The sequence below is a fragment of the Zalophus californianus genome, chromosome X (genome assembly GCF_009762305.2).
Source record: "Zalophus californianus isolate mZalCal1 chromosome X, mZalCal1.pri.v2, whole genome shotgun sequence".
Classification (NCBI taxonomy): Eukaryota; Metazoa; Chordata; class Mammalia; order Carnivora; family Otariidae; genus Zalophus; species Zalophus californianus.
The window spans coordinates 69,587,662-69,612,889 of NC_045612.1; the positions used below are offsets into that span (position 1 = coordinate 69,587,662).

At 37.7% G+C, this 25,228-nt stretch overlaps 2 protein-coding genes across 2 annotated transcripts in view; both read left to right on the plus strand.

The window, feature by feature from the left end:
- LOC113930723 overlaps nucleotides 1-22,284 on the plus strand; it is a 135,545-nt gene extending 113,261 nt beyond the window's left edge. The window contains exons 2-3 of the mRNA XM_027608129.2: nucleotides 19,426-19,610; nucleotides 22,174-22,284. Coding sequence (XP_027463930.2) covers nucleotides 19,426-19,610; nucleotides 22,174-22,243 — 255 coding nt within the window. The 3' untranslated portion in view covers nucleotides 22,244-22,284. The remainder of the gene's footprint in view (nucleotides 1-19,425; nucleotides 19,611-22,173) is intronic.
- Nucleotides 22,159-24,694, plus strand: NAP1L2 (nucleosome assembly protein 1 like 2). Its single transcript, XM_035725491.1, has one exon. It carries the CDS (start codon nucleotides 22,486-22,488, stop codon nucleotides 23,872-23,874), a length of 1,389 nt encoding a protein of 462 aa, XP_035581384.1. The 5' UTR covers nucleotides 22,159-22,485; the 3' UTR covers nucleotides 23,875-24,694.
- The last annotated feature ends 534 nt before the right edge of the window (nucleotides 24,695-25,228 follow it).

A 25,228-nucleotide genomic window follows, 5' to 3' on the forward strand; every position in this document is an offset into this window, starting at 1 on the left:
AAATAAGTAATATGCCTGCTAGAGAATTTAAAGTAGTGATCATAAAGATACTCACTGGACATTAGGAAAGGGTGGAGGACATTAGTGAGATCCTTGACAAAGAGATAAAAAAAATATCAGAGATGAGGAACTCAATAAATGAAATTAAAAGTACAATAGATGGAATAAATAGGCTTCAGGAATCAGAGGAACATGTAAGTAACCTGTATGAGAGAGTAAAGGAAAGCAATCAAGATGAACATGTGAGAGACAAATACTGCATAATGAGAATAGACTTAGAGAACTCAGCAACACTATCAAGTGTAATAACATTCACATTATAGGGATCCCAGAAGAAGAAGAAGAGAGAAGGGGGGAACAGAAAATATATTTGAAGATATAATAGTTGTAAACTTCCTGAGCCTGGGGAGGGAAACAGAGATCCAGATGTAGGAGGTACAGTGACTAATTCAACCCAAGGAGACCAACACCAAGACAAATAGTAATTAAAATGGCAAGAAATAATGATAAAGAATTTTAAAGGTTGCAATAGAAAAGAATACAGTTGCATACAAAAACAAAAACAAAATCATAAGACTATCCACAGATTTTTCAGCAGAAACTTTGTAGGCCAGAGGTGGGGACATGATATATTCTAAGTGCTGAAAGGGAAAAATCTGCAGCTAAGAGTACTCTGTCCAGCAAGGCTATCATTTAGAATAGAATGAAAGAGTTACCCAGAGAAACAAAAATTAAATAATTCATGACCACAAAATCAGCACTACAAGAAATATTAAGGGGGACTCTGTGAAGGAAAAACAAAAACCATAAAATAGGAGTAAGAAAAATAGAAAAAACACAAGAGCAAGAAAATAAGTATATCTAAAAAATCAGTCAAGAGAGGTGAGAGGAAAGATGGTGGAGGAATAGGGGACCCTATTCCAACCAGTCCCCTGAATTGAGCTGAATATTTACCAGACCACTCTGAACACACACGAAATCAGCCTGAGATATAAGAAGATATATCTGGATCCCTACAAACAGAATATTGTAGGCAGTTGGTTTCGAGGTATGAAGCAGGGAGCCATAATTCTGAGGAAGATATTGGAAGATAAACAGAAAGGGAAAGGAGAGTTCGGGATCCTGCACCACCAGTGCCAAAAAGCCTCCTGCACTGGGGACAGGGCACAGACTCGCAGACCGGTAACAGTGGGGAAAGGACTTTAGGGCAGCCCTCTGGACTGAAACCAGGAGTGGTAGGGCTGTGCGTTTGAACTGGGGGTGACTGATGGTTTTAGAAGCACAAAGGGCAGAGACATGCCCCGCCCTGGAGGCGAGGACTGGGAGCGCTGTGAAGGAGTGCACAACCCAGAACGCTGCAGTTTTTAGCAGCACAGACAGAAATGGAGATAGTGTGGCCTGGAGAGCTCACTGAAGAACAGACTGCAATCTCTCTGTTCTGAGGCAGAGGGTTGGAAATGGTCTCTTCTGCTGTGACTCTTGGAAGAGATGCAGAAAGCCACCGGGGAAAGCTGCCAGAGAACAAAAGCCCCCCCAAACCGGTTTTCACTGAGCCCATCCCCCCCCACAAGGGGCAGGGCAACTCTGCCCAAACAGGGTTGCCTGAATAACAGCGTGGTAGGCCCCTCTCCCAGAAGACAGGCTGGGAGAAAAAGAGGCTGACAACCCTAAAGTCCCTATAAAACAGGTGCATCTTGCTTGGGTTGTGGTCAATAATTTGGACTCTATACATTCCCTCAACCACCCCTCAACAGAATGACTAGGAGGAGGAGACCCCAAATAGAAAAGACTCAGAGATCATGACTTATGCCGCAGATTTACAAATGGATGCAGATATAACCAAGATGTCAGAGATGGAATTCAGGGCAACAATTATGAAGATGATAGCTAGAATGGAGAAATCAATTAATGGCAACATAGAGTCTCTAAGGGCAGAAATGAAAGCTGAATTGGCAGAACTTAAAAATGCTATCAATGAGATCCAATCTAATCTAGATACTCTAACAGCAGGGTAAATGAGGCAGAAGAACGAATTAGTGATCTAGAAGACAAATTGATAAAAAAGAAGGAAAAACAGGAGGCGAGGGAATAGCAACTCAAAATCCATGAAAATTGAATCAGAGAAATAAGTGACACCATGAAATGTTCCAATGTCAGAATTATTGGGATCCCTGAGGGGGTGGAGAGAGAAAGAGGACTAGAAGATATATTTGAGCAAATCGTAGCCAAAAACTTCCCTAATTTGGGGAATGAAACAAACATTTGTTTTTTTTTTTAAAGATTTTATTCATTTATTTGAGAGAGTGAGAATGAGAGACAGAGAGCACGAGAGGGAAGAGGGTCAGAGGGAGAAGCAGACTCCCTGCTGAGCAGGGAGCCCGATGTGGGACTCGATCCTGGGACTCCAGGATCATGACCTGAGCCGAAGGCAGTCACTTAACCAACTGAGCCACCCAGGCACCCTGAAACAAACATTTGTGTCCTAGAGGCAGAGAGGACTCCTCCGAAGATCAAGGAAAACAGACCAATGCCCGGCATATGATAGTAAAACTCGCAAATCTTAGAACCAAGGAAACCATCTTAAGGGCAGTTGGGGGAAGAGATTACTTATGTACAGAGGGAGGAACGTCAGAATACCGTCAGACCTATCCACAGAGACCTGGCAAGCCAGAAAGGGCTGGCAAGACATATTCAGGGTAGTAAATGAGAAGAACATGCAGCCAAGAATACTTTATCTGACAAGGCTGTCATTTAGAATGGATGGAGAGATGCAGAGCTTCCAAGAATGGCAGAAACTGAAAGAATATGTGGCCACTAAGCCGGCCCTGCAAGAAAGATTAAGGGGGGTTCTATAAAAAGACAAAGACCCCAAGAGTGATATGGAACAGAAATTTACAGAGACAATCTATAGAAACAAGGACTTCACAGGCAACATGATGACAATAAATTCATATCTTTCAATAATCACTCTCAACGTGAACGGCCTAAATGCTCCCATAAAATGGCACAGGGTTGCAGATTGGATAAAAAGACAGGACCCATCCATATGCTGTCTACGAGAGACTCATTTTGAACCTAAAGATACATCCAGACTGAAAGTGAAGGGATGGAGATCTATATTCCGTGCCAATGGACCTCAAAAGAAAGCTGGGGTAGCAATTCTTATATCAGACAAATTAGATTTTAAGTTAAAGACTGTAGAGACACAGAAGGACACTATATCATTCTTAAAGGGTCTAGCGGACAAAAAGATCTAACAATTGTAAATACCTATGCCCCCAACATGGGAGCAGCCATCTACATAAGCCAACTGTTAACCAAATGAAGAGTCATATTGATAATAATATGTTAATTGTAGGAGACCTCAATACTCCACTCTCAGCAATAGACAGATCATCTAAGCAGAAAATCAACAAAGAAACAAGAACTTTGAAGGACACACTGGACCAGGTGAACCTCATAGATATATACAGAGCATTCCACCCTAAAACAACAGAACGCTCATTCTTCTCAAGTACACATGGAACTTTCTTCAGAATAGACCAGATACTGGGTCCCAAATCAGGTCTCAACCAATACCAAAAGACTGAGATTATTTCTTGCATATGCTCAGTCCATATGCTTTAAAATTGTAACTCAATCACAAGAAAAAATTTGGAAGAAATTCAAACACTTGGAAGCTAAAACACTCTGCTTAATAATGTTTGGGTCAACGAAGAAATCAAAGAACTTAAACAATTTATGGACACCAATAAGAACGAAAACACATCAGTCCAAAATCTATGGGGTACTGCAAAGGTAGTCCTAAGGGGGAAATACATAGCCATCCAAGCCTCACTCAAAAAAATAGAAAAATCCCGAATTCACCACTAACTTTACAATGTAAAGAACTATATAAAAAGCAACAAACAATGCCTAAGCCACGCATTAGAAGAGAAATAATTAAGATTAGAGATCAATGAATTGGAAACTAGAAACACAGTAGATCGGATCAACGAAACTAGAAGCTGGTTCTTTGAAAGGATTAATAAAATCAATAAACCATTGGCCAGACTTATCCAAAAGAAAAGAGAAAGGACCCAAATTAATAAAATTATGAGTGGAAGGGGAGAGATCACGACTAACACCAAGGAAATAGAAACAATTATTAGAAATTATTATCAACAACTATACGTCAATACATTAAGCAACGTGGAAGAAATGGATGCCTTCCTGGAAACCTATAAACTACCAAGACTGAAAGAGGAAGAAATTGACAACATGAATAGGCCAATAACCAGTAACAAGATTGAAGCAGCGATCAAAAACCTCCCCAAAAAACAGGAATCCAGGTCCCGATGGATTCCCTGGGGAATTCTACCAAACATTCAGAGAAGAAGTAATACCTATTCTCCTGAAGCTGTTTCAAAAAATAGAAACAGAAGGAAAGCTTCCAGACTCATTCTATGAGGCCAGTATAACCTTAATCCCCAAACCAGGCAAAGACCCCATCAAAAAGGAGAGTTTCAGACCGATATCCCTGATGAACATGGATTCAAAATCCTCAACAAAATCCCACCTAATAGGATCCAACAATGCATTAAAAGGATCATCCACCACAACCAAGTGGGATTTATCCCCAGGATGTAAGTGTGGTTCAACATTCACAAATCAATCAATGTGAGAGAACACTTTAATAAGAGGAGAGAGAAGAACCATATGGTCCTCTCAGTTGATGCAGAAAAGGCATTTGACAAAATACAACATCCTTTCCTGATTAAAACTCTTCAGAGTATAGGGATAGAGGGAACATTCCTCAATTTCATAAAATCCATCTATGAAAAACCCACAGTGAATATCATCCTCAATGGGGAAAAGCTGAGAGCCTTTCCCTTAAGATCAGGAACACGACAAGGATGCCCACTCTCACCACAATTGTTCAACATAGTACTAGAAGTCCTAGCAACAGCAATTAGACAACAAAAAGAAATAAAAGGTATTCAAATTGGCAAAGAAGAAGTCAATCTCTCTCTCTTCACAGATGACCTGATACTTCATGTGGAAAATCCAAAAGACTCCACCCGAAAATTACTAGAACTCATACAGCAATTCAGTAATGTAGCAGGATACAAAATCAATGCACAGCATCAATTGATTTCTTAAACACTAGCAATGCAACTTTAGAAAGAGAAATTAGAGAATCGATTCCACTTACAATAGCACCAAAAACCATAAGATACTTCAGAATAAACCTAACCAAAGAGGTAAAGGATCTATACTCTAGGAACTACAGAACACTCCTGAAAGAAATTGAAGGAGACACAAAAAGATGGAAAAATGTTCCATGCTCATGGATCAGAAGAATAAACATTGTTAAAATTTCTATGTTGCCCAGAGCAATCTATACCTTCAACGCCATCCTGATCAAAATTCCAATGACTTTTTTTCAAAGTGCTGGAACAAACAATCCTAAAATTTGTATGGAATCAGAAAAGACCCCGAATTGCCAAGGGATTGTTGAAAAAGAAAAACAAAGCTGGAGTCATTCCACTGCCTGATTTCAAGCCATATTACAAAGCTGTGATCACCAAGACAGCATGGTACAGGCACAAAAACAGACAGATAGACCAATGGAACAGAATAGAGAACCCAGATATGGACCCTCAACTCGATGGTCAAATAATCTTCATCAAAGCAGGAAAAAATATGCAATGGAAAAAGACAGTCTCTTCAATAAATGGTGCTGGGATAATTGGACAGCTATATACAGAAGATTGAAACTCGATGATTCTCTTACACCATACACAAAGATAAACTCAAAACGGATGAAAGACCTCAATGTGAGATAGGAATCCAACAAAACCCTAGAGAACACAGGCAGTAACCTCTTCGACATCAGCCACAGCAACTTCTTTCAAGATACATCTCCAATGGCAAGTGAAACAAAAGCGAAAAAGAACTTTGGGACTTCATAAAGATAAAAAGCTTCTGTACAGCAAAGGAAACAGTCAGCAAAACAAAGAGGCAACCCACAGAATGGGCAAAGATATTTGCAAATGACACTACAGACAAAGCGCTGATTTCCAAGATCCATAAAGAACTTCTCAAACTCAACACCCAAAAAACAAATAATCAAGTCAAAAAATGGGCAGAAGACATGAACAGACACTTCTCCAAAGAAGACATACAAATGGCTATCATCATCCTTAGCCATTAGGAGGGAAATTCAAATCAAAACCACATTGAGATACCACCTTACACCAGTTAGAATGGCAAAAATTGAGAAGGCAAGAAACAACAAATGTTGGAGAGGTTGTGGAGAAAGGGGAACCCTCTTACACTGTTGGTGGGAATGCAAGTTGGTACAGCCACTTTGGAAAACAGTGTGGAGGTGCCTCAAAAAATTAAAAATAGAACTACCCTATGACCCAGCAATTGCACTCCTGGGTATTTACCCCAAAGACACAGATGTAGTGAAAAGAAGGGCCATATGCACCCCAATGTTCATAGCAGCAATGTCCGCAATAGCCAAACTGTGGAAAGAGCTGAGATGCCCTTCAGCAGATGAATGGATAAAGAAGATGTGGTCCATATATAGAATGGAATATTACTCAGCCATCAGAAAGGATGAATACCCAACTTTTACATCAACATGGATGGGACTGGAGGAGATTATGCTAAGTGAACTAAGTCAAGCAGAGAAAGTCAATTATCATATGGTTTCACTTATTTGTGGAACATAAGGAATAGCATGGAGGACATTAGGAGAAGGAAGGGAAAAATGAAGAGGGGGGAATTGGAGGAGGGAGAAGAACCATGGGAAACTATGGACTCTAAGAAACAAACTGAGGGTTTTAGAGGGGAGGGGTTTGGGTGCATGGGTTAGCCCAGTGATAGGTATTAAGGTGGGCACGTATTGCATGGAGTACTGGGTGCTATACGCAAACAATGAATCATGGAACTCTACATCAAAAACTAATGATGTATTGTATGGTGACTAACATAACATAATTAAATTAAATTAAATTTAAAAAAGAAATTAAAAAATAAGGGAAATAATTTACCTGGATATTTTTGTTTGTATTTTGATTAAATATTAATAAACTTTATTAATACTCCTGCAACTTTTTTCTTCTTTCTCTGAATTTCTTGAAATAGATGAAGAAACATAGATACATGTATTTTATTCATTAGGATACATTAATACATTTTCAATCTCTGTCCACTGCAAGATTCTAAAATTAAATACATGTATGCAGCAATACGCACACCTAGTGCCAAGATTGTTTTCTAAATACCCTTCTCTAAATATGAAATCATGAATTCTTTGAGAAGTGGTTGATTCCTCAAGTAGGTCAGGGAAACGCAAGAGGATCTTGAAGCATTCTGTGGTATTAGAAAGTAAGAATGTTTTGGAGCACCTGGGTGGCTCAGTTGTTAAGGGTCTGCCTTCGGCTCTGGTCATGATCCCAGGGTCCTGGGATCGAGCCCTGCATCAGGCTCCCTGCTCCTCGGGAAGCCTGCTTCTCCCTCTCCCTGTCCCTCTGCTTGTGTTCCCTCTCTCACTGTGTCTCTCTCTGCCAAATAAATAAATAAAATCTTAAAAAAAAAATGAAAGTAAGAAAGTGTCAAAATCAATGGTAGTACTTCAAAAAGGCAATCTGATAGAGCTCCTAATGGCCAAACCTGGAAAATATGAGCAACAATAGAAATGAAATGAAGTACCATGGTCCACAGTGATATGAATAAATAAATACATGGGGATTTGAAGAGACGGCAAAATATTTCCATCCATTAGAATAGTGCATTAATAATTGTTAGAGGCAACATTCACAACTAAATGCTAAAAAGAAATGGTAATAAGTTTGAGAAGAAGTGGGATTTTTGCATAATCTCGAGATATCTCAAATATTCAAATATAAGCTATATATCCTAAAAATATAAGTAAATATTTCTAAAGAGACACATAAGTAAGTATGTTCATAGGAGACTTTCTTAGTAAATGAAAACTGGAAATTGTCCAAATGTCCCTCAGTAGGAATATGGATAACTAAATTGTGGTGTAGTCCTAGGAAAGACGACACTACATTAAAAATAACCAACCATGTTTACTCTCAACAATCTGTACAAATATCAGATGAAACATTGAAAGAATAGACCCAGGCAAATCTTGGCACAAATTATCTGGTTATTTTAGGTGAGTATGTGGAACATATGCAATAGCACGGAGGGCCATAGGGGAAGGGAGGGAAATCTAAAGGGGGAGAAATCAGAGAGGGAGATGAACCATGAGAGACTATGGACCCTGGGAAACAAACTGAGGGTTTCAGAGAGGAAGGGGTTGGGGGATGGGATAACAGGGTGATGGGTATTAAGGAGAGCATGTGTTGTGATGAGCACTGGGGTTATACGCAACTAATGAATCATTGAACACTCATCAAAACCTAATGATATACTATACAGTGGCTAACTGAACATAATAAAAAAATAAATTAAAAAATTAAAGTATGGAGATAGAAGACAGAAGAATTAGTAACTCATTGGAAGACATTGGTTGACTGAACAAATCTTATTTGGGTTCTGCATAATTTGATATCTAGATCAGGTTGGTGATTACATGACTATATATTTATACAATAATTTATGTACTCTATACTTGAATTTGTTTTCTGGATGTAACCTATACTTTAATAAAGTTGTCCAAAAAGTTGTGATGCAGCTAAAGTAGTTCTCCTAGTATAATTTTATCTTACATTCGCATATGTTAAAATGTATAGAGTTTAAAACCCATGGTGAAACTTCCTTTTTTTTTTTTTTAAAGATCTTATTTATTTATTTGAGAGAAAAGGGAGAGAGAGCACAAGGAGAGGGGAGGAGCAGAGAGAGAAGGAGAAGCAGACTCCCTGCTGAGTGGGGAGCCCGATGTGGGACTCCATCCTAGGATCCTGGGACCATGACCTGAGCCAAAGGCAGACACTTAACCAACTGAGCCACCCCCAGGAGCTCCATGGTGAAACTTCTAAGATACTAGTATAAAAAACCAAACCATCGTCAAAAGGCAAAGTAATAAAAGGAAGCAAATAAGGGAGATAAAACCCAAATCAATAAACTAGAAAGTGTATTTATAATTGAAACAATCTGCAATATTACTCACTGGTTTTTATTTTTTAAATTTTTTATTGTTATGTTAATCACCATATATTACATAATTTGTTTTGGTGTACTGTTCCATGATTCATTGTTTGTTCATAACACCCAGTGCTCCATGCAGAATGTGCCCTCCTCAATACCCATCACCAGGCTAACCCATCCCCCCACCCTCCTCCCCTCCAGAAACCTCAGTTTGTTTTTCAGAGTCCATCATCTCTCCTGGTTCGTCTCCCCCTCTGACTTACTCCCCTTCATCCTTCCTCTTCTGCTATCTTCTTCTTTTTCTTTTTTCTTAAAATATGTTGCGTTATTTGTTTCAGAAGTACAGATCTGTGATTCAACAGTCTTACACAATTCACAGCACTCACCGTAGCACATATCTTCCCCAATGTCCATCACCCAGCCACCCCATCCCTCCCACCCCCGACCACTCCAGCAACCCTCAGTTTGTTCCTGAGATTAAGAATTCCTCATATCAGTGAGGTCATATGATACATGTCTTTCTCTGATTGACTTATTTCACTCAGCATAATACCCTCCAGTTCCATCCACGTCGTTGCAAATGGCAAGATCTCATTCCTTTTGATGGCTGCATAATATTCCATTGTGTATATATACCACATCTTCTTTATCCATTCATCTGTCGATGGACAGCTTGGCTCTTTCCACAGTTTGGCTATTGTGGACATTGCTGCTATAAACATTGGGGTGCACGTACCCCTTCGGATCCCTACATTTGTATCTTTGGGGTAAATACCCAGTACTCACTGGTTTTTATTAAAAGATTAATATGACTGATAAACAACATATCAAGATTAAACAAAAATTAAAAGGGAAAGAAAAACTCATGTCAGGCATGTAAAAGAGGACATTACTAGACACCCTTCCTACACACAATAAAAATCATTAAAATTTACTGTGAACACTATTATGACCCTTGAAGCTATCCTCTTTCAAAATGCTGAAAGGTATTGAAATATACAACTTTTAAATTTAAATTTATCCTTTTGTTAATGTGGTATATCACATTGATTGATTTGTGAATGTTGAACCACCCCAGAAATAAATTCCACTTGACTGTGGTGAATAATTCTTTTAATGTATGTTGGTTTCAGTTTGCTAGTATTTGTTGAGAATTTTTGCATCCATGTTCAACAGGGATATTGGCCTGTAATTCTCCTTTTTAGTGGGGTCTTTGTCTGGTTTTGGAATTGAGGTAAGGCTAGCCTTGTAGAAGAAGTTTTGAAGTTTTCCTTCCATTTCTATTTTTTGGAACAGTTTGAGAAGAATAGGTACTGATTCTTTAAATTTCTGGGAGAATTACCCTAGGAAACCACCTAGCCCTGGCGTTTTGTTTATTGGGAGATTTTTTTTTTATTACCAATTCAATTTCTTTGCCGGTTATGGATCTGTTCAAATTTTCTATTTCTTCCTGGTTCAGTTTTTGTAGTTTGTATGTTTCTGGGAATTTATCCATTTCTTCCAGATTGCCCAATTTTTTGGCCTGTAATTTTCCACAGTAATGTCATATAGTTGTATTTCTGTGGTGTTGGTTGTGATTTCTCCTCTTTCGTTGATAATTTTATTTATTTGGGTCCTTTCTCTTTTCTTTTTGATAAGTCTGACTAGGGATTTATCCATTTTATTAATTCTTTCAAAGAACCGGCTCTTACTTTCATTGATCTGTTCTGTCTTGTTGTTGTTGTTTCTATATCATTTATTTCTGCTCTAATCTTTATTATTTCCCTTCTGCTGCCTTTAGGCTTTATTTCTTATTCCTTTTCTATCTACTTTATGTGTAAGATTAGGTTGTGCTTTCAAGACTTGCTTTTTGATGTAAGCCTGTATTGCTATATATTTCCCTTTTATGACTGCCTTTGCTGCATCCCAAATGTTTCAGACTGTTTTGTTTTCATTTTCATTTGCTTCCGTGTACTTTTAAAATTTCTTCTTTAATTTCCTGGTTGACCCATTCATTCTTCAGTAAGATGTTCTTTATCCTCCATGTATTTGTAGTCTTTCCAAATTTTTTCATGTGGTTGACTTCAAGTTTCATTGCATTGTTGTATGAAAATATGTATGGTATGATTTCAATCTTTTTGTACTTTGTTGAGGGCTGATTTGTGACCCAGCATGTGATCTATTCTGGAGAGTGTTCCATGTGCGCTCAAAAAGAATGTGTGTTCTGCTGCTTTAGGATGGAATGTTCTGAATATATCTGTTAAGTCCATTTTGCCCAGTGTGTCATTCAAAGCCATTGTTTCCATGTTGATTTTCTGCTTACATGATCTGTCCATTGCTGTAAATGGGTGTTAAAGTCCCCTACTATTATTGTATTATTATCAGTGAGTTTCCTTATGTTTGTTATTAATTGTTTTATATATTTGGGTGCTCCCAAGTTGGGGCCATAAACATTTACAGTTGTTAAATCTTCTTGATGGATAGACCCCTTAATTATGATATAATGCCCTTCTTCATCTCTTGTTACACTCTTTGGTTTAAAATCTAGTTTGTCTGATATAAGTATGGCTACTCCTGCTTTTTTTATGTCCATTAGCATGGTAGATGGTTCTCTATCCCCCCACTTTCAATCTGCAGGTGTCTTTAAGTCTAAAATGATTCTATTGTAAGCCACAAAATGATGGGTCTAGGTTTTTTTATATATATATTTTCTGATACCTGATGCTTTTTGATTGGAGTTTTTAGTCCATTTGCATTTGGAATAATTATTGATAGATAAGAATTTAGTGCCATTGTATTACTTGTAAAGTCACTAATTCTGGAAATTTTCTCTGTTCCTTTCTAGTCTTTTTTGCTTTTGGTCTTTCTTTCCTACTCAAAGGGCTCCCTTTAATATTTCTTGCAGGGCTGGTTAGTGGTCATGAACTCCTTTAGTTTTTGTTTGGGAAACTCTTTATCTCTCCTATTCTGAATGACAGCCTTGCTGGATAAAGGATTCCTGGCTGCATATTTTCCCCATTCCACACGTTGAATATATCAAATGGCCTGCCATGTTCCTGTGGAGAGATCTGCTGCAGACCTGATTTGTCTTCCCTTGCAGGTTAAGGATGTCTTTTCCCTTGCTGGTTTTGGGATTCTTTCTTTATCTCTATATTTTAAAAAATGTAGTATGATATGTCTTGGTGTTGGCCAGCTTTTGTTGAATTTGATGGGTGTGTTCTGTGTTTCTTGGATTTTGATGTCTGTGTCCTTCCTAGATTAGGGAAGTTTTCAGCTATAATTTGCTCAAATAAACCTTCTGCCCCCTTTTTCCTCTCGTCTTCTTCTGATTCTCCTCTGATATGAATGTTATTATGCTTTCTGGAGTCACTGAGTTCCCTAAGTCTTCATTTGTGGTTCAATACTTTTCTTTCCCTCTCCTTTTCAGCTTCATTATTTTCCATAAATTTTATCTTCTATGTCACTGATTTGTTATTCTAATTCTTCCATCCTTGTTGTTATTACCTCCAGTTGGTTTTTCATCTCAGTTATAGCATTTTTTTATTTCAACCTGACTAGTTTTTAGTTCTTTTATCTCTGTAGGAAAGGATTCTCTTGTGTCTTCTAAGCTTTTCTCAAGCCCAGCCTGTACCTTTATGATTGTTGTTTTAAATTCTGGTTCAAGCATATTACTTACATCTGTTTTGATTGGATTTCTGTCCATGACCTCTTCATGTTCTTTTTTTTAAGATTTATTTATTTTAGAGAGAGAGTGTGAGTGGGTGGAGGGGCAGAGGGAGAGGGAGAGAGAAAGATAGAAAGAAGCAGACCCCCACTGAGTGTGGAGCCTGATGCAGGGCTCAATCTCATGACCCTGGGAACATGACCTGAGCCAAAATCAAGTCTGATGCCTAACCAACTGAGCCACCCAGGTGCCCCTATGTTCTTTCTTTTGGGGTTAATTCCTCTGTTTTGGCATTTTGTCTAGGTCCTTGTTTTTTTGTGCGTGTGTTATGAAAGCCTGTTATATTTCCTGCTCCTGAGAGTAATGGCTATATTAAGTAGAGATCCTGTACTGTTCAGGGCCTGGCACTTCAGGAAGTGTTTCAGAGTGCGCACTCTTCTGTTGTGTCTTGGCTGTTCTTTCCCTCAGGTCAGTCCTCTGTAGAGTTTCTCTTTGCCTGCAATGGGAGTGTTTGGACATTGTCCAGTGTTTGGCATTTTAACTAGGTGTGCTTTGGTCTGCTTGTTAAAATAAGCCTGATGCTATTTCCACTAGAGCTGAGGCTTTGTAGCACTCTATGATCAGTAAACTTTTCATGTGTGGGGGGTTTGTGCTGGTCTTCTGGGGGAGGGACTTGCTGCACTGGTTCACTGGCTAACTTGCCCTAGTAAAGATGCACCTGCAAGATGTAGTGGAGTGGGGCTTGGTGTAAGTGGCTCCAGCCTCCAGTAGGGGCGCTGTGTTGCTCACTGAAGTCCGTCTGTGCTGATAGGTAGGGGGGTGGGAGGGGGAATGGTATCTCATCTCTTGAGAGGGGATTTTTTGTCGGCCACTGTTCAGAAAGCCCTCATAGAAGAGTGAACAATCTCCCCTCTTGTGTCCCAAGCTTCCATCAGAACCCTGCTTTCACCCTGTCTGTGTCTGAGCTGTCAGCCTGCCTGGCAGTGCAGTACTCCTGTGTCTTATCTCAGGCATGTAGCTGGGTTTCAAAAGCTTCAAATTTTAGGGACCCTGAGTGGTGTGGACCCACACTGTTTCTCTGGGGGAGGATCTTTCTGTGCTGTGGCTGGTGCTGGTTTGTCCCAGAAAAGCAGTCACATGACCATGCAGGGGCTCAGAGTTTATGGTGAAGCACAGCCAAAAGCTGGCTTCCAGGTTAGCTGCCTTAAGCAGGTGCCTCTGCTGCTATGTAATTAATGGGATCACTCAGTGGCACTCACCATCTCTTTTTTCCTGAGAGTCAGTGCCACCTCTCCCAAATGCACTCCAAGAAGAGGAATTGTTTCTCCTGGTGTGATTAAGGAGATCCTGGATCCGAGGATCCAGGCATGCTGGGTAATCCCAGGCCTCTGCCCTCCTTCTCCACAGGAACACTACTAAGCTTGCCAGGCACAACCTTGGTGATGGTGTGGACTTCTAAAACTTTAGACTTTGAGCTCTGGTGCTTGTAAAAGCTTACCATAGTTGGCCCCTCTCCTTCTCCTTTTCCTAGTCAATAGTTTGGAGGGAAGAGTTTTTCTTGTGCAATCCCCTGCATGCTGCTTTCTCTCTCTCTTTCTCTCTCACTCCTCTCCCTGTGACCAGGGGTCCCTCCCCTCCACAGCTCCTGCAATTCTTTTTTCCCCCAAAGTAACTCTCTGCAGCTCCTACCTTCCATGATGTCGCCATTTTTCTCCCTCCAAATGTGCAGTTTGTTTTTTAAGTCCTCAGATCGATTTCTTAGGTGTTCAGAATGATTTGATATTTATCTAGCTGTGTTCAAGGGACAAGGCAAGCATAGGGTCCCCCTACTACTCCACCATCTTAACTCCTCAACTGAAGAATTACTATTTTTTAAATAACCATATTACTCAAAGAGATTTATGGACTTAATGCAATTGCTACCAAAATCTCAAAGGTATTTTTTGAGAAACCGAAAAACCCATCCTGAATTTTTTATGGAATCTCAAGTTATTCAGAATACATAAAACAATACTGAAAAGTGAAGAATAATGTTGGGAGACTTACATTTTCTGATTTCAAAACTTACTACAAAGCTACAGTAATCAAAACTGGCATAAAAACAGACATATAGACCAATGTAATAGAATAGACAGCCCAGAAATATACCTTCACATATATTGTCAATTAATTTTCAACAAGGATGATAAGACCATTAAATGGGGGAAATTTTTCTTTTCAACAAGTGTTGCTGGGAAAACAAGATATTCACATGCAAAAGAATAAAGTTGGACCTTACCTTACACCATATACAAATATTAACTCAAAATGGATCAAAGAACTACACTAGAAGAAAACTTAGGGGGAAAACTTCAAGACATTGGTTTGGCAATGATTTCTTGGCTATGATGCCAAAAATGTAGGCAACAGTAGTAATATAAAAAATGTTGACTTCATCAAAATTAATAACATTTGTACATCAAAGAAAAGCCACTATCAAGACAGTGAAAAGGTAACTTGCATAATAGGAGAAAATAATTTGAAAATCATATATCTGATAAAGAATTATCCAGAATACATAAAGAACTCCTTCACCTCACTACCAAAAAATTAAACAAACCAATTGAAAAGTAGGCAAAAGGTTTAAATAAGAATTTCTCTAAATAATATATACAAATGGGCAATAAACACTTGAAAAAATCCTCAACATAAATATTTGTTGAGGGAAATGAAAATTAAAACCAGGGGCACCTGGGAGGCTCAGGTGGTTAAGCATCTGCCTTTGGCTCAGGTCATGATCCCAGGGTCCTGGGATCAAGCTCTGCGTTGGATTCCCTGCTTAGCAGGGAGCCTGCTTCTCCCTCTCCCGCTGCCTCTCCCCCCACCTTGTGCTCTCTCTATCGCTCTTGCTCTCTCAAATAAATAAATAAATAAAATCTTTAAAAAATTTTTAAAAAGAAAATTAAAACTAGAATGAGATATGACTTCATACTCATTAGGATGTCTATTAAAACACACATGCATACAAAATTTTAGTGAGAATTTGGAGAAATTACAACTTTTGTTCATTGCTATTGGGAATCTAAAATTGTGTAGCCACCATGGAAAAGAGTTTAGACTTTCCTCAAAAAGCTACACATATAATTGCCATGTGATCTAGTAATTCCACTATTAGGTATATATCCAAAGAATTGAAAGCAGAGACTTAAACAAATACTTGCACACCAGACTTCTTAGCAGCATTATTTGCAATAGTCAAAGTTGGAAACAATCCAAGTATATTCAGATAGGTAGTTAAATAATTTTATTATTATCTTATTATCTATCATCTATCTATCTATCATCTATCTATCATCTATCCATCTTTCTTTCTATCAAATTTAGCCATAAAAAGGAACGAAGTTTTTTTTTTAAAGATTTTTATTTATTTATTCATGAGAGACAGAGAGAGAGGCAGAGGGAGAACCAGGCTCCCAAGGAGCAGGGAGCCCAATGCAGGACTCGATCCCAGGACCCTGGGATCATGACCTGAGCCGAAGGCAGACGCTTAACCATCTGAGCCACCCAGGCACCCTGGAATGAAGTTTTGATACATGCCAGAACATGGATGAAACTTGAAAACATTATACTAAGTGAAATAAGCCACATACAAAAGGACAAATAGTGTATAATTCCACTTATATGAGACACTTAAATTAGACAAATTCATGGAGACACAAAGTATAATAGAGATTACCAGGGCTTGGGTAGGAGGGAGTGAGGAATGGAGAGCTATTGTTTAATGGGTACAGAGTTTGAGTTTGGGATGATGAAGTTTTGGAAATGAATATTGGGGATGGTTACACAACATTGTGAATGTGCTTAATGCAACTAAATAGTACACTTATAAATGGTTAAATGATAAAATTTATGTGATATACATTTTACCACAATAAAACTACAATGACAGTACATTTTATAATATCAATTATAATAAAATATATAGGAATAAATTTAATAAAAGAAGTACAAGTTTGTTCACTGAAAATTACAAAACATTGCTGAGAGTAATTAGAGAAAACATAAATAAATGAAGAGAATTTCCTTGTACATGGATTGAAAGATACAATATTGTTAAAATACCAATTCTCAAATCAATCTATAGATTCAAGGCAATCCCTGTCAGAATTCCAGGTGTTTTGCTTTAGTTTTTCCTTTTTTTTTTTTTGCAGAAACTTACAAGCTGATACTAAAATACAGATAGAAATTCAAAAGACTCAGAATAGTCAAAACTTTTTAGGAAAAAAAGGAAAATGATGGAGGACTTTCACTCCCCAACAGCAACAACAAAACTTACTATAATGCTGTAGTAATCAAGACAGTGTGGTATGGGCATAAAGCTAGACATATAGATTAATGAAATTGAACTGAAAATCTAGAAATAAACACATATTTATGGTTGTGGCAAGTTTAAGGATTTGGGGGCTGATCAAAGAAAAGACAAGGAGACAAGATGGCAGTATTGCACAACAAGCTTTATTGGGCAGTTCTTGAAGCAGGGTTATATGAGAGGGTATATTCCTCACAGCAGGAGACCTTACACAGACTTGTCACTGGGCCATAATGCAGAAGGTGAAGTGGGCAAGGGAATTTTTAGGAGAGGTAAATCAGAGAGGGGGCTTAAGTATCTAGGTAATGTCCTCCACTAGCAAGGTGGGCATTCCTTAGGTCAGAGAGCTCCAAAGAGCAGCAGCATTTTGGGATCTTTTATAGTTACAGGGTTTGTCTCATCTGCGGCTAGCAGATGTTGGGAGTAGTTTTGTAGGGTAACAGGCAAGCTCTAAATGGCCAAAATCATACTTACTGGGGCTATATTTAAAACAGATGTGTAAGAATTTGAGTTTGGTGCTGAGTTAAGGGCCGTAGCCTGTTATGAAGAATAAACATCATAGGGACTGATATACAGGGGCCATCTTTGGCTCATTTATATAACAAAGGTCAGCAGGTTTGTGATAAAAGTACCAAGGCAATTAAATAAGGAAAAGACAGTTTTTTAAACAGATGGTGTTGATATAAATAAATATCCTTCCTAAATAGGAAGCTAAACACAGACCTTTAAGTTACACTATATGCAAAAATTAACTCAAAATGGGTCACAGGCCTAAATATAAGAGCTAAAATTATAAAACCTTTAGAAAAAAATCTTTAAGACCTTGTGTTAGTCAGGGATTTTTTAGTTATGACATCAAAACACAGTCCAGTAAAAAGTGATAAATTTGATCTCACCAAAATTCAAAACCTTTGTACTTCAAACACACAATCTTAGTTGGCATAAAAAGACATGCAACATACTGGTGGAAAATATTGCAAAACACATATCTGATAAATGATTTGTATCCAGAATATGCATAGAAGTCTTATACCTCAATAATAAAAAGATAGTCAAACTGATAAAATATGGGCAAAGAATTTGAAGGCATTATGCCAAATATATATATATATATATATATATATATATATAGCCAATAAGCAATAAAAGGTCAGTAGAGAAATGTGAATTAAACCACAACAGGATACCATTCTATATTGCACCAGAACAGCCAAAATAAAAATGACTTGCACACAAATGTTCATGGTAGCATAATTCGTAGTAGCCAAAGTTGAAAACAGCCTATATGTCTATCGACTAGTGAAAAAATAAACATGGTGTGTTATATCCATACACTTAAATACTATTCAGCAATAAAAAGGAACCAACTATGGATACATGCTATGGCATAGATGAATCTCAAAATCTTTATTCTCAGTGAAATAAGCCAGACACACATGACTACATATTATATGATTCAATTTATATGAAATATTTAGAAAAGGTAAAGTTATAAAGACAGAATGTAAATTAACAGTTGCCTATGATGGGAGTGGGACGTTAGGAAGTATAGTGGGGATTAACAGTAAATGTTTATGAAATATCACATTGGGATGATGGACATGTTCTAAAACTTTTCCATGGCAGAGGCTGGTAAATTTAAGAAATCATTGAATTGTGCACTTGAAAAGGGTGAGTTACATGATATACAAAATATAACCCCATGGAGTTACTTTAAAAATAAACAATGTTGACATAAATATTATTGTACATGGCTTTTTGTGTATATACCTAAATGTGGAATTGTTGGGTCCTAGGAGAGGCATGTGTTTAAACTTAGCAGATGAGACACCCGGGTAGCTCAGTTGGTTAAGTGTCTGCCTTCGGCTCAGGTCATGATCCCAGGGTCTTGGGATCGAGTCCCGCATTGGGCTCTCTGCTCCGTGGAGAGCCTGCTTCTCCCTCTGCCTCTGTCTCTCATGAATAAATAAATAAAATCTTTAAAAAAATAAATAAACTTAGCAGATAGTGCCAACTAGTTTTCCAAAGTTGTTACCAATTTACACTCCTAGTAGTAGTATCTAAGAGTTCCAATTTCTTTACATCCTTGCCAAAGTTTCGAATTCTTAGTCTTTTTAATTTTAGCCATTGTCAGTTCTCCTTATGTAGTAATCACTTATTTGTGTTGCATATATATGTGTATGTTATACATATTTCACCTATTTTTGCTTAGTGCTCATCTTACTGACAATATTGTTTATGTTTTTGTTTGTTGTTTTTTTAACATTTTTTTATTGTGGTTAAATGTACATAACATAAAATTTATCATTTTAACTATTTTTAGGTGTACAGTTCAGTGGCATTAAGTACATTCACATTATTGTCCAAATATCATCAACATCCAGAACATCTTCATTTTTGTGAACTGAAACTCTGTATGCATTCAATAAAAATTCCCATTCCTTCCTGCCTCCAGACTCTGGCAACCACCATTCTACCCTATGAATTTGACTGCTTTAGTTACCTCATGTAAGTGGAACCATAAAATATTTGTCTTTTTGTGCCTGGATTATTTCACTTAGCATAATGTCTTCAAGGTTAATCCATGTTGTATCATGTGTCAGAATTTCATTCCTTTTTATGGATGAATAATATTTCCTTTGTATGTATGTACTATGTTTTGTTTATCCATTCTTCCATCAATGGACATTTGGATTGTTTCCACATTTTGGCTATTGTGAAAAATGCTTCTATGAACATATGAGTGTAAAAATATCTGAGACCCTGCTTTCATTTCTTTTGGGTACATATCCAGATGTGGAATTGCTGGGTCGTGTGGTAATTCTATGTTTATTTTTCTGAGGATCCACCATATTGCTTTTTACAGCAGTTGCACCATTTCACATTCTTTAGCAATGCGCAAAGTTTCCAATTACTCCATATCCTTGTCTACACTTGTTATTTTCTGTTTTTATTCTTCTGATAACAGCTATTTTAATGGGTGTGAAGTGGTATCTCATAGTGGTTTTGATTTGCATTTCCCTAATTAGTGATGTTGAACATCTTTTCAGGTGCCATTTGTATCTCTTCTCTGTAGAAATATCTATTCAAGTCCTTTGCCCATTTTTAAACTGATTTGCTTGTTTCTGTTGTTCTTGAGTTGTAGGAGTTCTTATGTATTCTGGATATTAATCCTCTATCAGATATATGATTTGTATATATTTTCTCCCATTTCATGGGCTGCCTTTTAACTCTGTTGATAGTATTTTTTGATGAACAAAAGTTTCTAATTTAAAGAAGCCCAATTTATCTATTTTTTCTTTTGTTGCCTATACTTTTGGCATCATATACTTTTGTTTTAGGCAATGAAATACATCATTCCCTTTGTGGTTTCTGTGACTGCATGTATGACTAGGATGTACTCTTCGATCTTAAAATTAGATGACATATTTTCTCTTTTAATAATTTGGTTTAACTACATAATATATTTAAATAACAAAGGATTTTCTTCTAAAATTAATTTTTGGAAACTACTAAAGGACATTGGAATATGGTAGTGACAGGGGAAAGTTTATGAGTTTATCTCAGTTTTGTTTTTAGAAAACTCTAGCCTAAATGCAACACATATATAGACATGTTAGAAAGAAAAGGACCAAAATGTTCACATTGGTTCTGTCAAGGTTGTGAGATTACTAGTGATTTCTGTTATACTTTAAAATTTTCCTTATTTTCCAAATTTTTAAAAATGAGCATGTGTTGAATTTATTGTCAGAAAATTACAAGGAATGTTGCAACTTCAGAACCAGAAAAGAAACTTGGAATAAGATGGACTCATAACAAGGGAACTACCAGACTGATACCTAAGACTGAAAACTGAATTTTGTAAATACTGTGATGGTATACAGTACACAGAGATAAAATAAGTAAAAAGAAAACTACCTGTATACTGAAAGAATCTGTAAAGAAGTACAATATGTAAACAGTGTTTATCTCTGTGATAATAACACAATGCAAATTGTTTAAATCTGGGAAATAGTTAAAAATTTAAAAGTTGTTCAATTCATAAACTATCAGCATTGGAAATATGGACAATAAATATCATCAATGATTCCTATTCAGAAGATATTTTCAAATGACTGCATAGCATTCCATCCTGTATCATGTACTTAACCATGTCTTTAATGCTGAAATTTAGATTATTTTCAGTAACTCAAAAGTGTCAAGCAAATGCTATGATTTTTTAAATAAATATTACTTTACATTTGAACATTTCTTTTTAAAATTCCCAATGGCTTGAGAGCCAGTATCCAAAAAGAGGAAGAGACAAGTCAGTATTAGGAGTGACTGATAAGACTGGTTTATTGTCTTGTGTGTTCACTTGTCAGTTGGATACAGCACTTTGGATCTTCATCACGGGCCCTATTTCACCTGAACCCTCATCTAACCACCTCTTTTGTCCCCCCTCCCACCCCAGGAAATGTTAGGAGGCATTTCCAATTTAAAATTACTGCTCACTTACCATATAGCTTGTGGAAAATACAGTAAAAAACAAAATATAGACTATTTAAATCACTGACAATTACTAAGACCAAGATTGCTAATTTTTTAAAGTGTTTTCCCTTCTAGTCTATCTTTATAAATACCCCCGCCCCCACCTCTCCTCTTTCCAGAGCCTGGGGCTAAAATCAAAGGGACAGATTTAGGATGGGTGGATGTCTTGTCCTCTGGCCTTGTCCGACATTTTAGTTAGTTTTTTTAGCTTTTTTTTTTTTGCTATTATAATACCAGTTACAAATTGAGAGACTAAACAAATAAAACCTAGGTTTCTGAAAACTCGGGAGGGGGTTGGAGGATAAGTGAGAGGTGGATGAATCAGCTATATTAGAGAACCTGGGAAGGTGAGCAGAGTTGGAAAACTTGCTAGATCTAATAATTTATTGGCTCAGGACTTGTCAATCACCCAGCCCAGCAAATGAGATTAGAGCAGAGTCGTAGGGGAGGGAGGGAGTGACGCAGCCAACTCTTTGCCGGGAGAAAATCTAGTCAAGAGACAGCTGCGTAATCATATTGCGGCACCGTTTTTTTCTTGCAGCAGCTGCTGCTTGGGAAGGGTCCGCCCACTGCAGCTCTCTGCAGTCTCTAGCTCGCTCTTCCAAGACTGACCATCGCCACTCTTTGCACTCAAGCCCTGGCTACGGTTGCCTCTGTCCGCTTCTCACAGCATCAGCACAGCCTTCATCCCGGCAGCAGCCTCCACCGTTACTCCCGCAGCCCAGACACTACTGCCCGTTCCACCTCTGCCCCAGCCACCGCCGCTTCTGCTATTCCGGTGAGTCTTTCCCTGCGAAGGCCAGGTCTCCTTATCTTGGCGGTAGCCACCTTACGCGTTACGGTCCTTTGAAAAATGGCCGAGTCAGCCGACCACAAGGAACTGTTAGAATCTAGTCAAGAAGAGGCTGGTAATAAGGTAATGATGGAGGGACCCGGGGAACAGCCGGAGCGCAGTGAAGATGTCGCAGCTGGGCCTGGAGATGATAAGGAGCGCGGTGAAGAAGCCGCCGCTGGGCATGGGGAAGAAGGGGGAAAAGGTGAAGATGCTGCTGCTGGGTCCGGGGAAGGCGGGTTAAAAGATGAAGATACTGATGAGGATTCAGACCGTCCAAAAGGACTTATTGGTTATCTTTTAGATACAGACTTCGTTGAAAGTCTACCTTTGAAAGTTAAGTACCGTGTGTTAGCCCTCAAAAAGCTTCAAACTAGAGTGGCCAATCTAGAATCCAAATTTCTGAGGGAATTTCATGGCATTGAAAGAAAGTTTGCTGAAATGTATCAACCCTTATTGGAAAAAAGACGTCAGATCATAAATGCAATCTATGAACCTACAAAAGAGGAATGTGAATATAAATCAGACTCTGAGAACTATGATGATGCGATGTATGATGAGGAAGAGATGTATGGTAATGAGGAGGGCCTGATGCATGAGTATATGGATGAGGATGATGGTTATGAGGGAGATTATTATGATTATGCTGTTGAGGAGGATGATGACGATGACGATGACGATGATGATGATGATGACATTGAGGCTACTGGAGAAGAGAATAAAGAAGAGCAGGATCCTAAAGGAATTCCTGATTTTTGGCTGACTGTCTTAAAAAACGTTGACACACTCACTCCTTTGATTAAGAAATATGACGAGCCTATTCTGAAACTCCTAACAGATATTAAAGTGAAATTTTCAGATCCTGGTGAGCCTCTCAGTTTCACACTAGAATTTCACTTCAAGCCCAATGAATATTTCAAAAATGAGCTGTTAACAAAGACTTATGTGCTGAAGTCAAGGCTGGCATATTATGATCCCCATCCCTATAGGGGAACCGCGATTGAGTATTGCACAGGCTGTGAGATAGATTGGAATGAAGGAAAGAATGTCACTTTGAAAACCATCAGGAAGAAGCAGAAACACCGGATCTGGGGAACAATCCGAACTGTAACTGAAAATTTTCCCAAGGCTTCATTCTTCAATTTCTTTACTCCTCATGGAATCAGCTCAAATGGAAAAGATGGAAATGATGATTTTTTACTTGGTCACAATTTACGTACTTACATAATCCCAAGATCAGTCTTGTTTTTCTCAGGTGATGCACTTGAATCTCAACAGGAGGGAGTAGTTAGGGAAGTTAATGATGCAATTTATGACAAAATTATTTATGATAATTGGATGGCTGCAATTGAGGAGGTCAAAGCCTGTTGCAAAAATCTGGAGGCAATAGTGGAAGACATTGATCGCTAAAAGCAAAGTGTACTTGGCCCTGACATTAACTGCCCTAGATCGTTACTCAAGATATAAGAAGTTAATTACAGTCTTGTGTTCTGAATTTTTTCTTGTAGTGTCACTTAAAACATAGGTCTCAGAAGTATAAGGGAAATTTAAATACTAATTCATTTGATCTTGCATTTTAGTAGTAGAATGCTTTCAAGAAATGTAAACTGTGGTAGATGATTTAAAATATTAATATAGTGTTGTGTAGTTGAATCCTTCTAAAGTCCTTTTATCATGTAGCTATTAGTCTGTGGCTGTGAATATTATTGGAACTGCTAAATGAGATCAACATTTATTTGGAAAGAAAATCTTGGAGAACCAGCTCAAGGTTTTCTGCTGTTGTTGTTGTTTGTTTTTTATATTTGTGTTTTCTTAGTCCTTCATCTAGCGGGTTTAATTCTGTTGTACCTGCTTCATTTTGCAATAAAAATACAGTAGAATTTAAAATTTGAATGCTTAAGAAGACTGCATATGGTTAAGAGTTTCAGGCAAAACCACATTTATTGTTAATAACAGCTTGTCCATAGGTTCTTTGTATTTTATGTGACCATGATAAATAATAAAACTTAGTTATATTGAGGTTGGTATTTATCAGTGAAGTGTTAATCACAGTACTCTCAAGGGATCGCCACATATTGTTCTGTGTAATTTTGTAAACTGTAATCACAGTGTATAATTTCTCTTCCTATAGTACATTTAATCATTCATTGGAAGTAATCATGTTACCATTTTGAAGTTTTTTTTCATGTTCTTTCACTGCAAAATAAAATAAATAAAAATTTCAGAGTGTTTCCTGTTTTAAAACTGATCTTTTTTTCTCATGAAAGTATTATGTTCATTGGAAAACATCTGGAAAATACTAAAAAACACATTAATTAAACCAAAATCCACATACCCACTCCCCAAAGATAAGCACTGTTAATATCTTGACTTATTTTCTATTATTTTTCTGTGTTTAAATATGCATGCAGATTTACTAGCACTATACTTAGATGTGCAAAGAAGCTATCAGATTTTTTTTAACTAATCTAATTTTAATCCTGAGTCCACTTTCACACCCCAAGTTTTCAGGGAAACAAAAATCTCAGTTTTAATCCAGTAAACTTGCTGCTATTTCATAATTTAAACACTGTTATAAATAACAGGCTCCTGTATGTTAGTCTATATTTCAGATTTACCTACCCTTCCACAATGTCATCTAGATGTAGAGGGGCTTATATTGTTTTATGACGTTGGTGGGGGAGTGCACTGACTGGGGAAATAGGATGTGGTTGGTTAGAGAACTGATTTGTCTCAGAGCTGACACTGCCTTCTTCACATGTGG